Raw genomic sequence first — 14,542 nt, 5'->3', positions numbered from 1 at the left:
TGTGCTCCGTCCTTCGGATGAGACGTCAAACAAACGAGCTCCTATTGGAAGCGACTCTGCAGCAGCAGCAGTTGATGATGATGCAGAGTTCACCCCCCCTAGTCTCTGTGAGTCGCTTTCGATAACACACAGCTCTGGAAGTTACTTCAGGGGTGTATTGCCTGCCTGCATGAAAACCTGAGCGACTCGCAGAGGCGTGTTCTAAGAACACGGAGACAGTTCTGAGGTTCTGAGTTCCGGTTCTAAAAGGCTGCATTGTCTACCAGGTTCAGTCTGGGTATGGACAGCAGTGTGCAAATCTAGCACAGCAGCTCCAGGTGTGTCATTGATCTCCCAAAGATTTTCAGCTCCAGCGGTTTGATTTCACAAGCACAGCAAATCGACTCTACAGAAGCAATGGCGTGTTCTAATACACGTGCGCACGGCTGTGCAAACCAATCACAACTGAGTAACACGGACCGTTACTGTTTCAGTTACACAGCGATAGTTATTGTATTATTTTGAATACGCTGTTTAATATGGAGTTTTAATGTCCATCTAAAACTAGTATTTTATAGTTAGTCAATTGTAATTTTCTGCATAACTTATCTGTGCCACAGTCTGCTGCAATAGACCAAGAGAATAAAAAAAACACTTAACTACTGAATGTAATTTTTTATTATCAAAACAATAACAAATATTAATAATATTAATAAATAACAACAACAGAAGTCATCAGAACACGATGAAACGACGTTAGAGAAACATCAAACAAACGGGTGTTTAATCTCTTTGAAATGAAACGTTCCAGCTGTCTGTCTGTCCGTCTGCCTCAGAGAACTGACATGAGATCGACTGAACCCAGATAATCACAAAAGCGAAAGGGTTTCAGCAACTGAAGAAGAAGTAAAAAAAAAAACCCAAACTGAACCACGAGAATTCAAAAGAATCGATCTCTGCAGGTGTTTAAAGGAGAGCCCCCCCCCCCCCCCTGGATCGGACTCCCCTCGTCCTGGAGGAGTGGGGCGGGGCGGGGGGTCTAGGGGGAGGGGTAGGCGCGGTTCAGGACCACCTCCAGTCTCTCTGCCCCCTGCTGGCTGATGTCCAAAACAAACAGGAAGTGTTTATTAGCCAGAGCTGGTGCTGTAGCGATGAGGTCCTCTGGGGGAAAAAAAAAAAAAGTTGTCAATGAAAAGGTTACAGAATCTTGATTATTATTATTATTATTATTATTATTATTATTATTATTATTCTTCAATCAGTCAATCTTTATTTTCTATAGCGCCTTTCATAGTGGACTACCATCACAAAGTGCTTCACAAGATAGGTAATACATGAAATGCAAGGCTAGGATGTGAATTCTAGACATTGTGGATGCGTGTGTCATACAGAATCATACGAATAAGATGGAAAACCTGAAATAGCAATTTAGACAAGGGTACAGCAGCAGTGTCCCCCACCTGGGATTGAACCCACGACCCTCCGGTCAAGAGTCCAGAGCCCTGACCACTACTCCACACTGCTGCCCCAGATACCAGGCTTGAAGAGCACTGAAAGCGAGCGAGAACAAGCGGGTCTAGAGGGTTCAAATCCCAGCTCAGCCACTGACTCATTGTGTGACCCTGAGCAAGTCACTTCACCTCCTTGTGCTCCGTCTTTCGGGTGAGACGTAGTTGTAAGTGACTCTGCAGCTGATGCATAGTTCACACACCCGAGTCTCTGTAAGTCGCCTTGGATAAAGGCGTCTGCTGAATAAACTAATAATAATAATAATAATAATAATAATAATAATAATAATAATAATGCTCCAGAGAGTCGGGGGCTGTGATGCTGAACAAGCTCTCAGAGTGTGGAGCGCTTTGCTTGGGGATAACAAGCAAGCCAGAAGCTTGTTAATAGTTCAATAAGTTTTTTTTTCGTAGTTCTACAGATAAAGGAATTTAAAAAAAAAGGTACAAGGGACATCCCCACCACAAAAAAAAAAATAAACCCGGTTTTGGTGCACGAAACAGGGTTTGAAATGTACTGACAGGCTGGATCCAGGTGGTCAGTTTCCTCCTCTTGAGTGAGTCGCTTTCAAAATGTATTTTTAAGAAGGAACTGTTTGCAGAACAAGCGTTTGATTCCTTGTGCTCCTGAAGGGGTTAAAACCTGTAGCTGTCCCTTACCTGGAGCTGGGGGGGGTCTGGAGGGGGATGGGCCCCCGTGTGCCAACACAGACGCCAGGCTGTTCTCGTGAGGTACAGCGTGGGGGCCCGCGGGCATTGTGGGTAAAAAGACGGCATCAACAGCCAGGCGTTCATTCAAACCTGTAGAGGGCAGCAGAAAACGCAGGGTTTAGTCTCCCAGCAACATGAACCCCACTTCCCCCAATTCCCATTTAATCAACCTCTATCAAAATTGAAAATCTGCAGTATTGTGTTAAAACGGTTCTCACAGTGGCTGCAAGTTACTTTTAAAATTGAAGTCACCGTTCAACTGTTATTATAAAGTCTCCAAAAATATCCATTCCTTCAAAGCCGTTTGATCCATTCCGGGTTTTTGCAATAACGAGTTCAATGGTACAGACGGTCCTCAGCTTGTTGCCTAGACACACTGTGGGGCTGATCAAGCTGGTAGTAAAACCAGGAACGGGTGGAAGGGCTGTGAAAACGGGAGTCTTATTACCATGGCTGTGCCGCAGCGACTCCAGTCCGTCCGGATTTCATTCCAACTCAAGCTCTCAATTAGCATGAAATCGATCTAATTATTTTGTTCAATTGGATATATTTAATATGGTCTTTTAGTCTATTGTTTTTTCAAGATTCAATCAAGATACACTGCCTATAAAACATGAAGGAAAGTGTGTCCAATTCATAATTAAATAGTTAGGTGAATCAAAGTCAAATTGAGCGCTCGGGGTGGAACGAGAGCCCTCCAGGTGCCCCCTGCTGTACTGGGACTGATCCCAGTGGTTTCTCTGGGGGTCTCCTACCCAGGATCGTGACGCTGTAGCACCCGTGGTAGCTGCTGGCTGGGGAGAAGCTCTCCAGCTCTCGGGCTGGCTCAGGCAGGGTGTGCGAGAGGCAGGCAGGCTGCAGTCCGGCTGCTCTGGTTTGGAGCTCCCATTGCGCGTGGTTGTATCTGCGGGGTACAGTTTCGGGGAGCACCCCCGCCCCCCCCAGCCTCTCCCCCTGCCAGCAGCGGCCGGACCAGGCCAGGGGTCTCGCTCCAGGGGGTGGGGAGAGGAGGGCTGGGTCTTCAGCCTGCATCTCCTGCTCTTCCTCATCGGAGCTCAGCTGAAACTCTGAGCAAATCTGCTCTATGATAAAGTCTGCAGAGCAAATAATTATTAATCAAAGTGGCTTGAAATGACGTGAAGTTTATTGAGACTCATCTGAAGCTTGTATTAATCTAGGAATGGGTGAAACTGCTGTGCAATAGGAGTCTTATTTCCAGCCCTGAAATACTAAAATAAAAAATTCAATGACTAACGTTTCCACTAGAAGTCTTTCTCAGTGTCTTCAGTGTGAATTCAATGACTAACGTTTCCACTAGAAGTCTTTCTCAGTGTCTTCAGTGTAAATTCAATGGCTAACGTTTCCACTAGAAGTCTTTCTCAGCGTCTTCAGTGTAAATTCAATGGCTAACGTTTCCACTAGAAGTCTTTCTCAGTGTCTTCAGTGTAAATTCAATGACTAACGTTTCCACTAGAAGTCTTTCTCAGCGTCTTCAGTGTAAATTCAATGGCTAACGTTTCCACTAGAAGTCTTTCTCAGTGTCTTCAGTGTAAATTCAATGGCTAACGTTTCCACTAGAAGTCTTTCTCAATACTCAGTTTAGTGCCCCCGTTCACTACACAGGCTCAAACACGCAGTTTAGCAAACATGGACTTAAAACACGCTATCATCTGGTTCTACGCTGGGTTAAAGAAAAATCTCAGTTTGCAAGCCATGCCTTCAGATTAGCTTGCGCTTCCTGGGAGAGGATATTTTGCTGGCTACACGAAGACTTTAGAAAAGTCTTTTGTCCCAAACCTGCCAGGCTGCAGCTTGCAGTGGATTGCCGCAGGCTCCTGTCTGCCTGTCTGCTCTGTGCTGGGCTGGATTTGAACTGGGAGGTCAGAGCGAGCCTGGAGAGAGAGAGAGAGAGAGAGAGAGAGAGAGAGAGAGAGAGAGAGGAGAGAGAGAGAGGAAGAGAGAGGAAGAGAGAGAGGAGAAAGAGAGAGACAGAGAGAGAGAGAGAGGGAGAGGGGGGAGAGGAGAGAGAGACAGGGGGGAGAGGAGAGAGAGGGGGAGAGGAGAGAGAGAGAGTGAGAGCGCAAGAGAGTGAGTGAGAGCGCGAAAGAGAGAGAGCATGATAGAGAGAGGAGAGACAGAGAAAGAGAGAGAGAGAGAGAGAGAGAGATTCCCAGATTATTATCAACATTTAAAATAAAAACCAAAAAAAATTAAAATAAAAAAAAACATTGCCTCGCACAGAGGATGGAAGAACAGGCACAGCTCCAGGACATACACACGCACACACGCTCACGCACACACACGCACACGCACACGCACCTTTTCCGGGGCGTCTCGGTTTTTCTCCTACACTTTCCCAGTGGCCTCTTTCTGGGGCTCCTCCTGGGAGGGCTCTGCTTGGGAGTGCTGCTGGAAAACAAGGAGACGCTGCCGGTTTACCTACGAGACACACACCTGATCCATTCCTGGTTTTACTGTGAGTTTAATAAAGCCACGCACCTGAGCTTGTTACCTGTACACACTGTGTGGCTAAATCAAGCTCGCAGTAAAACCTGGAAGGAATGGGTGAAACTGCTATGCAACAGGAGTCTTATTCCCAGCCCTGCAATGGCTCTGTGCAGAGATACACTGCGGGTTAGAACAGGAGCCTTATGAGAGTTTGCAGGAAAGGAGAGGAGAGGAGAGGAAAGGAAATGAAAGGAGAGGGATTGCACTTACCTGATCCGGAGGTAGTGAGGAGAGAACGGGATTTCTGGAGAGCCGACTGGACTGCAGTGGGGTTCGAGAGACGTCGAGTCGAGGGAGGAAGCAGAAGAGTAATGACGAGTGGAGAACTCTGCCTGAACAGCACAGACCGGAGAGAGCAGGGAGTTACTGTTGAGTCCTTTAGAAAGACCCTTCGATCCAAAGCGACTCACAGAGACTAGGGGGGGGGTGAGCTATGCATCATCAACAACTGCTGCTGCTGCTGCTGCAGAGTCACTTCCAATAGGAGCTCGTTTGTTTGACGTCTCATCCGAAGGACGGAGCACAAGGAGGTTCAGTGACTTGCTCAGGGTCACACACACACACAGAGAGTCAGTGAGCCAGGATTTGAACCTGCTGGTATCAAGACCCCTTTTTCTCTAACCACTGGGACCAGCAAGTTACTGAGTGCAACATAAACAGCAATGCAGACCACCAACATTAAAAAAAAATCAGGACCGTGTTCCTTTAAGAGACTTTTGGCTACAGAACTTGAAAAATATTTGTTACACCCACGTTTACAATGCAGGAGGGTTTGCTCCAAACTTAACACAGGGAATGAGGACCCTGAAACTCTCTTTGTTTGCAGATTAACCCCCCATCAGATCTGGACTGCCTCCAGCGATTCCACGATGTCTTCCTCTCTTACCAGTCCTGCTCTGGAGGTGCTGAGCCGCCCCTGCTCCCCCTGCCTCTCCCCCGGTCGACAGTAGCGCGCCGCGATGATGGATCCCTGGACGGTGAAGCGTCTGTGCTCCCTGTACTGCAGCCTGCCCACCTCCGCCCTCAGCTCCTCCATACTCAGTAAGCAGGGGTTCCCTAGCAGAGCCAGGGAGAGATCTTTCAGCAGACTTAAAGCGACTTTATTATTTATTATTATTATTATTATTTATTTCTTCGCAGACGCCCTTATCCAGGGCGACTTACAATTGTTACAAGATATCACATTATTTTTTACATACAATTCCCCATTTATACAGTTGGGTTTTTACTGGAGCAATCTAGGTAAAGTACCTTGCTCAAGGGTACAGCAGCAGTGTCCCCCCACCTGGGATTGAACCCTCAACCCTCCAGTCAAGAGTCCAGAGCCCTGACCACTACTCCACACTGCTGCCCATAGAGACTAGGAGGGTGAACTCTGCATCATCAACAACTGCTGCTGCTGCTGCTGCAGAGTCACTTCCAATAGGAGCTTGTTTGTTTGACGTCTGAAGGACAGAGCACAAGGAGGTGAAGTGATTCGCTCAGGGTCTCACACACACACACACACACACACACACACACACACACAGGGAGTCAGTGGCTGAGCCAGGATTTGAACCTCCTGGTATCGAGACCCTTTCTTTAACCACTGGACCAACCAAGCCGTAGATGTGAAACTGCAAAATGATTGCACTTTCACGACAAAATAAAGAAATAAGCAAATCCAAAAATGAAAATCACCCCCCTTACCCTTCCTCTCCCCTAGATAGTGTTTGATGTTGGTGGGGAGGGGCGGGAAGCTGAAATATCCACCAACGGCAGCCGTGCTCATCTCCGTCTCTTCACTCAGAGTGTGGACCCAGGCGATGAACCGCTGGACCAGAGGCAGGGTCGTGTACGATCGGCCCCTGTGCTGCCCTGCAGGAGCGAGAGCACAAACCCAGGGTCATCATCATCATCCACGCCGTTACAGAGTGCAGAACCGAACACTCGAGCACCGAGCCGAGAAACAAACCAGACAGCTGAGCAGTCTAGCACACTACCACTTCAAAAGCATAGAGAGATAGATAGATAGAGATACAGAGAGACAGAGAGAGATAGAGAGAGAGAGCGAAAGATAGAGAGATAGAGAGATAGATAGAGAGATAGAGATAGAGAGAGATAGATAGATAGATATAGACATCAGATTTAAAGAGAAATAAATGTGTTGGTTGCCATGGCATCAAAAGCCTATAAATACCTCCACTGTTTGTTTTCAAACACACTTTCCCTTGACAAAGGTGTGTTAAACATACTGAAACATTGGTAAGCTGGCTCTTTGAGCAAAAACACACACATTATTATTATTATTATTATTATTATTATTATTATTATCATTATTATTATTATTATTATTTATTTCTTAGCAGGCGCCCTTATCCAGAGTGACTTACAGTCGTAAACAAAAATACATTTCAAGAATCACAGTACAAGTAATAATATATATAATCTCACACACACAGGCTAAAAAATGGCATCACCCTATAGAAATCAACTAATTTACCTTTCTGAAGTCAAATGAAACCTGCTGAATAATGTTACCTTGTTTTTTTTTTTTTTTTTTAAATTTTAGTCGTCGCCAATTATTTTTACCCCGGTTTTTCACCCCAATTTAGCATGCCCAATTATTATCTGTATCCCCGGCTCACCGCTCGCAACCCCCCCGCCGACTCGGGAAACGGAGGCTGAAACACGCGTCCTCCGAAACGTGCTGATTCCAAGCGGTCATTTTTCGCACTGCAGATCCACAGCGATGCCACCAGACCTATAGTGCCGGAGGACAACACAGATCTGGCGGCTCCGCTGCAGAGCCACAGGCGCCCTATCGGCCACAGGGGTCGCTGATGCGCGGTGAGCCGTGGATTCCCCTGCCGACCTAAGCCCTCCCTACCCGGGCAGCGCTCAGCCAATTGTGCGCCGCCCCCTAGGAACTCTCGGTCACGGTCAGCTGTGACATAGCCTGGATTCGAACCAGCGATCTCCAGGCTATAGAGCACATCCTGCGAGGAGCGCCTTTACTGGATGCGCCACTCGGGAGCCCCCAATGTTACCTTGTTAACTTACTGAATTCATAAAACAGGACCAAAAAAAAAAAAAACACAAATTGAAAAACGCGACATTTCGAAATCTAACCCGAATAAAAACACATACTGTACCGCTTAGTCCCGAGACAGAAACCTTATTTTCAGAGGATAAAACGAAGAGACTGTTCATTCAAATGAAATCCGCTCACCCTGACCGTAGACCTGGCTGTGTCTGGTGCTGGTCAGGTACTGGTATGAAGGAGCACCCCCCTGCTGGCTCCCAGTGCTCGCTAGCTGGCTGTTTGTGCACACGACTATGAACACTGTAACAACAGAGAACATGAACAGCACGACTTTACACGGGATCTCACAGCGCAGGGTCATAAGAACACAAGAAAGCTTACAAACGAGAGGAGGCCCCATTCATCCCATCTTGCTCGTTTGGTTGTTAGTAGCTTATTGATCCCAGAATCTCATCAAACAGCTTCTTGAATGATCCCAGGGTGTCAGCTTCAACAACATTACTGGGGAGTTGGTTCCAGACCCTCACGATTCTCTGTGTAAAAAAAGTGCCTCCTATTTTCTGTTCTGAATGCCCCTTTATCTAATCTCCATTTGTGACCCCTGGTCCTTGTTTCTTTTTTCAGGTCGAAAAAGTCCCCTGGGTCGACACCGTCAATACCTTTGAGGATTTTGAATGCTTGAATCAGATCGCCGCGTAGTCTTCTTTGTTCAAGACTGAATAGATTCAATTCTTTTAGCCTGTCTGCATACGACATGCCTTTTAAAACCCGGGATAATCCTGGTCGCTCTTCTTTGCACTCTTTCTAGAGCAGCAATAGAAACGAGATGAGAAATGAGACTCCTGCTGCACTGTGGTTTGATCCATTCCTGGTTTTACAATACAACGCAGCTGAGCTTGTTAGCTAGACACACTGTGTGGGGGCTGATCAAGCTGGTAGTAAAGCCTGGAACGGGTGACACTGCTGTGCAACAGGAGTCTTATTTCCATCCCTGGAAACATCAGAACCGAATTGGTGGAAAAAAAAAAATGAAAATAAACGTCTCCTCTGTGCTTTACAATGCTAGCCTACACTTCGGACTCTGCTGCGATTTTAACAAGGGAAAAACTTTTAGAAGGGTTAGTTTATAAGGGTTCGTTTCTCAGCTTTATCACACCGCTGTGCTTTGCAATGCTTAACTGCACTTTGCTGTGCTTTGACGAGGAGACGCTTCTATAAAGGGAGCCCCAGGTGGGACACTTACTCGGACGGAGGCGCGCGTGGGTCTCTGGCTGGGAGGTGGAGTGGAGCTTGAGGAGAATCGGGCCGGCCCCTGTCCCGTCATCGAGCTGCAGCCAGCGGTACACCGAAAACTCCTCCCCGCCCCCTCCTGCGGAGAGAGGAAGGTGGGAGGGGGGAGAGGTCACAGGGGGTCACTCACATACACCCGATGTCTGCGGTCAGCTCGATGCGGATTAGCAAATGACCGGTTCCTGTGATGCTGCACTGACCTTTCTTCCTGGTTCGCTCGGGCCGCCCCACGAACCTCACCAGGCCGATGAAGTCGCAGACGGTACCGTCGGGACAGGAAGCGAGCGCCGCCCTGAACACAGAGGGAAACGAAGACGTCTGAAAAGGAGTTCCTGCGCTCCCCCTGGCCAGCCCGTTAGGAAACTTTACCATGGGATTTTTTTGCAGGTTATACTTTCCATTGAACAGAATCTACCCTGGTTTGTCATGTTTATGAATATGCTTTACCAGACCTCTCTGTGCTTTACAATGCTTCCCTATGCTTTACCAGACCTCTCTGTGCTTTACAATGCTTCCCTATGCTTCACCACACCTCTCTGTGCTTTACAATGCTTCCCTATGCTTTACCACACCTCTCTGTGCTTTACAATGCTTCCCTATGCTTTACCAGACCTCTCTGTGCTTTACAATGCTTCCCTATGCTTTACCAGACCTCTCTGTGCTTTACAATGCTTCCCTATGCTTCACCACACCTCTCTGTGCTTTACAATGCTTCCCTATGCTTTACCAGACCTCTCTGTGCTTTACAATGCTTCCCTATGCTTTACCACACCTCTCTGTGCTTTACAATGCTTCCCTATGCTTTACCAGACCTCTCTGTGCTTTACAATGCTTCCCTATGCTTTACCACACCTCTCTGTGCTTTACAATGCTTCCCCATGCTTTACCAGACCTCTCTGTGCTTTACAATGCTTCCCTATGCTTTACCACACCTCTCTGTGTTTTACAATGCTTCCCTATGCTTTACCAGACCTCTCTGTGCTTTACAATGCTTCCCTATGCTTTACCAGACCTCTCTGTGCTTTACAATGCTTCCCTATGCTTTACCAGACCTCTCTGTGCTTTACAATGCTTCCCTATGCTTTACCAGACCTCTCTGTGCTTTACAATGCTTCCCTATGCTTTACCAGACCTCTCTGTGCTTTACAATGCTTCCCTATGCTTTACCAGACCTCTCTGTGCTTTACAATGCTTCCCTATGCTTTACCACACCTCTATGTGCTTTACAATGCTTCCCTATGCTTTACCAGACCTCTCTGTGCTTTACAATGCTTCCCTATGCTTTACCAGACCTCTCTGTGCTTTACAATGCTTCCCTATGCTTTACCATGCTGTCACTGTGCTTCATCACACTTCGCTGTGCTTTTAGCTGCAGGAAGCAACTGAAACCCTTGAACTCCCCCCCCCCCCACTCTCACACAGGAATGGAACAAAGACTTGCATAGCACTTTTGATTCGTTCCAGGTTTCACTACAAGACACGCCTCCCTGAGCCTGGTACCAACACACACAGGGGGCTAATCAAGCTGGCAGTCATAAAACCCGGATCGGGAGGAAACCGCTGTGCAGCAGGAGTCTTATTTCCTTCCCCTGAGACAGCAAGCGGTGCATTTGAAGCCTGGTCTTGCTGCGTCAGCCTGGGCGGAGCCTCGATCGCGGGTTTACCTGGTCAGGAAGCTGAAGGTCAGGGAGGGCAGCCTCCAGCCTCTCTGCACAGATCTCTCCGGGACGACGCGGATGATGGCAGCGGGGTTTCGTGAATTGAGACTGATCTCTGCAGAGAGAAGCGGGGGAATTTCAATTTTCAGCTCAGTAACCAGCGATGTAGAAACAACAGGCTCTCATGATGGGTGAAAATGTCAGACCGCTTTGTGCTTTAAAATGAGGAAAACAACTTCTATAAAAACAGTCTTGTGTGTTTTACCATGTGTGGTTCTGTGTTCCGGTACCTATGTGTTGCTGGTCCTGGTCCTGGTCCTGGCTCTCCCGACCCTCTCCCAGTCTCCTGGAGTAGCTTTCCTTCACCCTGTAGTCCCAGAGCTGCAGAACCATCCCCGGGTCCAAACAGCGGTACCACCGGAGACACAGCGAGTTCCACAGGATCACAGAGGCAGCGCCCGACCCATCAGCCACCTCCAACTCTGCCTGGCAACGCAAACCACACATTATAGAAAAGAAAGAAACTATTCAGTCTTAAAAAAAAAAAAAAGAAAAATCTCTCATGCAAGGATACCAACCTTGCAGATGGTATAGTTTAACCCTGTACTTTAGAGTACTGTAATCTGTCACAAGTGTTATTTAATCTGTAGTATGTGAAATGTTTCTTTTGAGATAGATGTATAGATAGATAGATAAAAAAAACTCCTGTTGCATAGCAGTGTCGCCCCTTCCAGGTTTTACTATGAGCTTGATTAGCCTCAGTGTGTCTAGCTTACAAGCTCAGGTGTGTCTCAAGCTCATAATGAAACCAGGAGTGGATCAAACCGCTCTGCAACGGGAGCCTCATTTCCATCCCTGCCTGCATGGATTACTATCGAGCTGAACGAGACCCCAGTGAGCGGACACCGGGTCCTCTCAACGCAGTCGCTGTCACGCACACACACAGATCTGTCGGCTAACCTGGTAAGGGCACTCGTTTGTCCGGTCCTCCTTTCCAAAATGGCACAGCCGGGATTTTTTGAGCACTCGGACAGCGAGCGGGCCGAGTTTACCCTTGGACTTCTTAATGAAGGAGGCCTTCACCTGCTGCAGAGTGACGAACTGCGTACCTGTGCGCAACAAGAGGGACATCAGCCACTGTGTGTACAGGTAGCAAGCTCAGGTGTGTCATTATTATTATTATTATTATTATTATTATTATTATTATTATTATTAATAAACTCCTAGCGAAACCAGGAATGGATCAAACAGCTATGCAATAGGCAGCAGTGTTAGTGGTCAGGGCTCTGGACTCTTGACCGGAGGGTCGTGGGTTCAATCCCAGGTGGGGGACACTGCTGCTGTACCCTTGAGCAAGGTACTTTACCTTGATTGCTCCAGTAAAAACCCAACTGTATAAATGGGGAACTGTATGTAAAAATAATGTGATATCTTGTAACAATTGGAAGTCGCCCTGGATAAGGGCGTCTGCTAAGAAATAAATAATAATAGTCTCACATATAACATTTTTAAATTGTATGTAAACACGATCTATGCACGTCTGTAAAGCAGGTGTATGTTATGAATGACTGTGCAGGGATGGGAATTTGCATAGCGGTTTGAACCATTCCTGGTTTCACTGTGAATCTGACCCACCTGAGCGTGTCACCAAAACACTGTGGCTAACCAAGCTTGTATTACAAAAACCCGGAGCGGATGAAACTGCTATGCAACGGGAGTCTTAACTCAAACCCTGCCATTTGTTTACCTTCTTCGTCGGCGTCGTTTTCAGAGTGGTGGTCCGGCGACTCGGCTCTGCGAGCTGGACTCTCCCAAGCGTCTCCAAAATAATCGTCGCAGTCCCACAGCGGCAAATAACAAGCCCTCCGTGCCAGCAACGGAGCAACCGCCGCTTCACCACCCCCGTCTGACCTGCCGAACCAAGGCAGGGACTGCAAATTTAGCCCCCGGAGTCGCTGAAAAGCTGGGCCCCCGGTCTCCAAACCCAGAACCTGAAATGTTCGGCAGCGCCCCCCGAGCCGAGCCTCGTCGAACTCGACGGCGAACTGGACGTCGTACACCTCGGAACCGCACCTCAGCGCGTTGTTCTGGAGCAGCGGGTTCAGGTTCGGGTGCAGCGAGACCCGGACTCTGCAGTCGCCGTCGCTCAGGGTCGCGTCGTAGAGAAAGCCGTGAGGCGCGGACACCGGCGAGAAATGACACTGGGAGGCCGGGTCGGTCTTATACCGGTCCAGGGCGATCAAATATAACGGTTCCTTGCACGTCCTGCGGTACCGGGCGGCAGAAAACACCGGAGAAAGCGCTCGTTGTAGGACGCAGCTGCCGCGGCTGCGAGGCGACCGCGACGCCATTTTAACGTTTAATTTTTTTTTCTGTTGTTGTTTTTTTTTTTTTTTTTTTTTTTTTTTTTTTTTAAATCTTGCTGCAAAGTGACGTCACTGTGGTGGGCGGGTCAGTGGGAGGAGACAGTGAGCGACGCGTTATAACGCGTTACGTGGCATTGTGTTTATTTGATGTCACACTGCTTTGTAAAATAATAATAATAATAATAATAATAATATTAATAATAATAATAATAATAATAATAATAATAATAATAATTTTTATTTTAATCTTTTCTTTATTGATCTTGCTGTGTGGAGTAGTGGTTAGGGGTTCTGGACTTTTGACCGGAGGGTCGTGGGTTCAATCCCAGGTGGGGGACACTGCTGCTGTACCCTTGAGCAAGGCACTTTACCTAGATTGCTCCAGTAAAAACCCAACTGTATAAATGGGGAATTGTATGTAAAAATAATGTGATATCTTGTAACAATTGTAAGTCTCCCTGGATAAGGGCGTCTGCTAAGAAATAAATAATAATAATATTTATTATAATCATCAATTAAGTGTAGGGTAGGTAAGGGAAATGTAAATTATATATATATATATATATATATATATATATATATATATATATATATATATATATATATATAATATTCAACTGTTGCAATGTGGTTGTTTTATTAATATTTTCCCTTGCTGAAGGATATATTTATTAAAGTAACATTTTACTTTGTTCTGTGTTATTACATTGTTTCCTATAAAAAATGATAAAGTTGTTGTTTTCAGTAACTAAATTTGTGTGCGTGTGCGTGTGCGTGCGTGTGAGTGTATCTATATATAACATTTGAAAAAGGAAAGCTGCTGTGTGATGACGTCATGATGACTTCAGACTAGAATGTTAAAACCAACAGGTTCCAAAGTGTTGTGTTGACTTTTGAAGACTTTTGCCCGAAACGTCATGACACCGAAAATAATACAGCACCCGAGATAATAACACAGCTGTTTCCATGGTTACCAATCCACTTCAGTTAGAATCTGTCTAAAAAAAATCAAATTCAGATTCCGTTTCTTGTTTTATAGCGTAAATATATGTGAATTATTCCACTGAAAGTAAGCCTACGTTATTTTCCCCTTGTCTCAAATGATCTGGGTTCTATTGTACACGCTGGGGTTGTGCGCCCTGTCCGGTGAGACAGACGGCTGCGTGTTCTGCGGGTTGCGGTTCAAAATGATTCAGAACCGTTTCACTGAACTGTGCGAGGAATATAAATCAAAATACCGGACTCCGAACTGCAGTAAATACACGACATCGAGCCACTTCAATGCGTTCGGCCTCGGTAAGCGTGTGTGTGTCGCTTTAAATATGGATTTATATAGTTTTATATTATAGCAGTCGGTTTATATCGTTGACGTTGTTAGTATTATTATATCAATTGTACACTCGCATAATGTGATTTATTTTGGTGAAATAAACGATAATACATTTTTTATGCAATTTATTTTATAGAGAGAGAGAGAGAGAGAGAGAGAGAGAGAGA

General features: G+C 46.5%; 2 protein-coding genes across 3 annotated transcripts in view; one reads left to right on the top strand and one right to left on the bottom strand.

Moving 5' to 3' along the window:
• LOC117404626 (BTB/POZ domain-containing protein KCTD21-like) overlaps positions 1-589 on the top strand; it is a 2,636-nt gene extending 2,047 nt beyond the window's left edge. Inside the window, exon 1 of the mRNA XM_034007552.3 lies at positions 1-589. This exon is cut by the window's left edge and continues 2,047 nt beyond it. The gene's annotated coding sequence lies outside the window, so the exon portion shown is untranslated.
• A 50-nt stretch (positions 590-639) lies between these two features.
• LOC131696814 (RPA-related protein RADX-like) lies at positions 640-13,075 on the bottom strand. 2 transcript variants are annotated; one of them, XM_059019106.1, is made up of 15 exons: positions 12,427-13,075; positions 11,640-11,788; positions 10,970-11,165; positions 10,686-10,794; positions 9,222-9,313; positions 8,975-9,100; positions 7,918-8,031; positions 6,396-6,563; positions 5,593-5,762; positions 4,917-5,038; positions 4,518-4,607; positions 3,996-4,090; positions 2,954-3,292; positions 2,148-2,288; positions 640-1,140 (listed from the first exon to the last, which is right to left on the bottom strand). In XM_059019106.1, exons 1-15 carry the CDS (start codon positions 13,028-13,030, stop codon positions 1,019-1,021), a joined length of 2,637 nt encoding a protein of 878 aa, XP_058875089.1. In that variant the 5' UTR covers positions 13,031-13,075; the 3' UTR covers positions 640-1,018. The 2 variants fall into 2 exon arrangements, with proteins under 2 accessions (XP_058875089.1, XP_058875088.1); XM_059019105.1 differs by having other exon boundaries at positions 4,518-4,604; positions 12,427-13,057.
• Between the last annotated feature and the right edge of the window lie 1,467 nt (positions 13,076-14,542).

The sequence above is a fragment of the Acipenser ruthenus genome, unplaced genomic scaffold (assembly GCF_902713425.1).
Source record: "Acipenser ruthenus unplaced genomic scaffold, fAciRut3.2 maternal haplotype, whole genome shotgun sequence".
In the NCBI taxonomy this organism is placed as follows: Eukaryota; Metazoa; Chordata; class Actinopteri; order Acipenseriformes; family Acipenseridae; genus Acipenser; species Acipenser ruthenus.
This window is presented reverse-complemented; position numbering and strand designations above follow the sequence as displayed.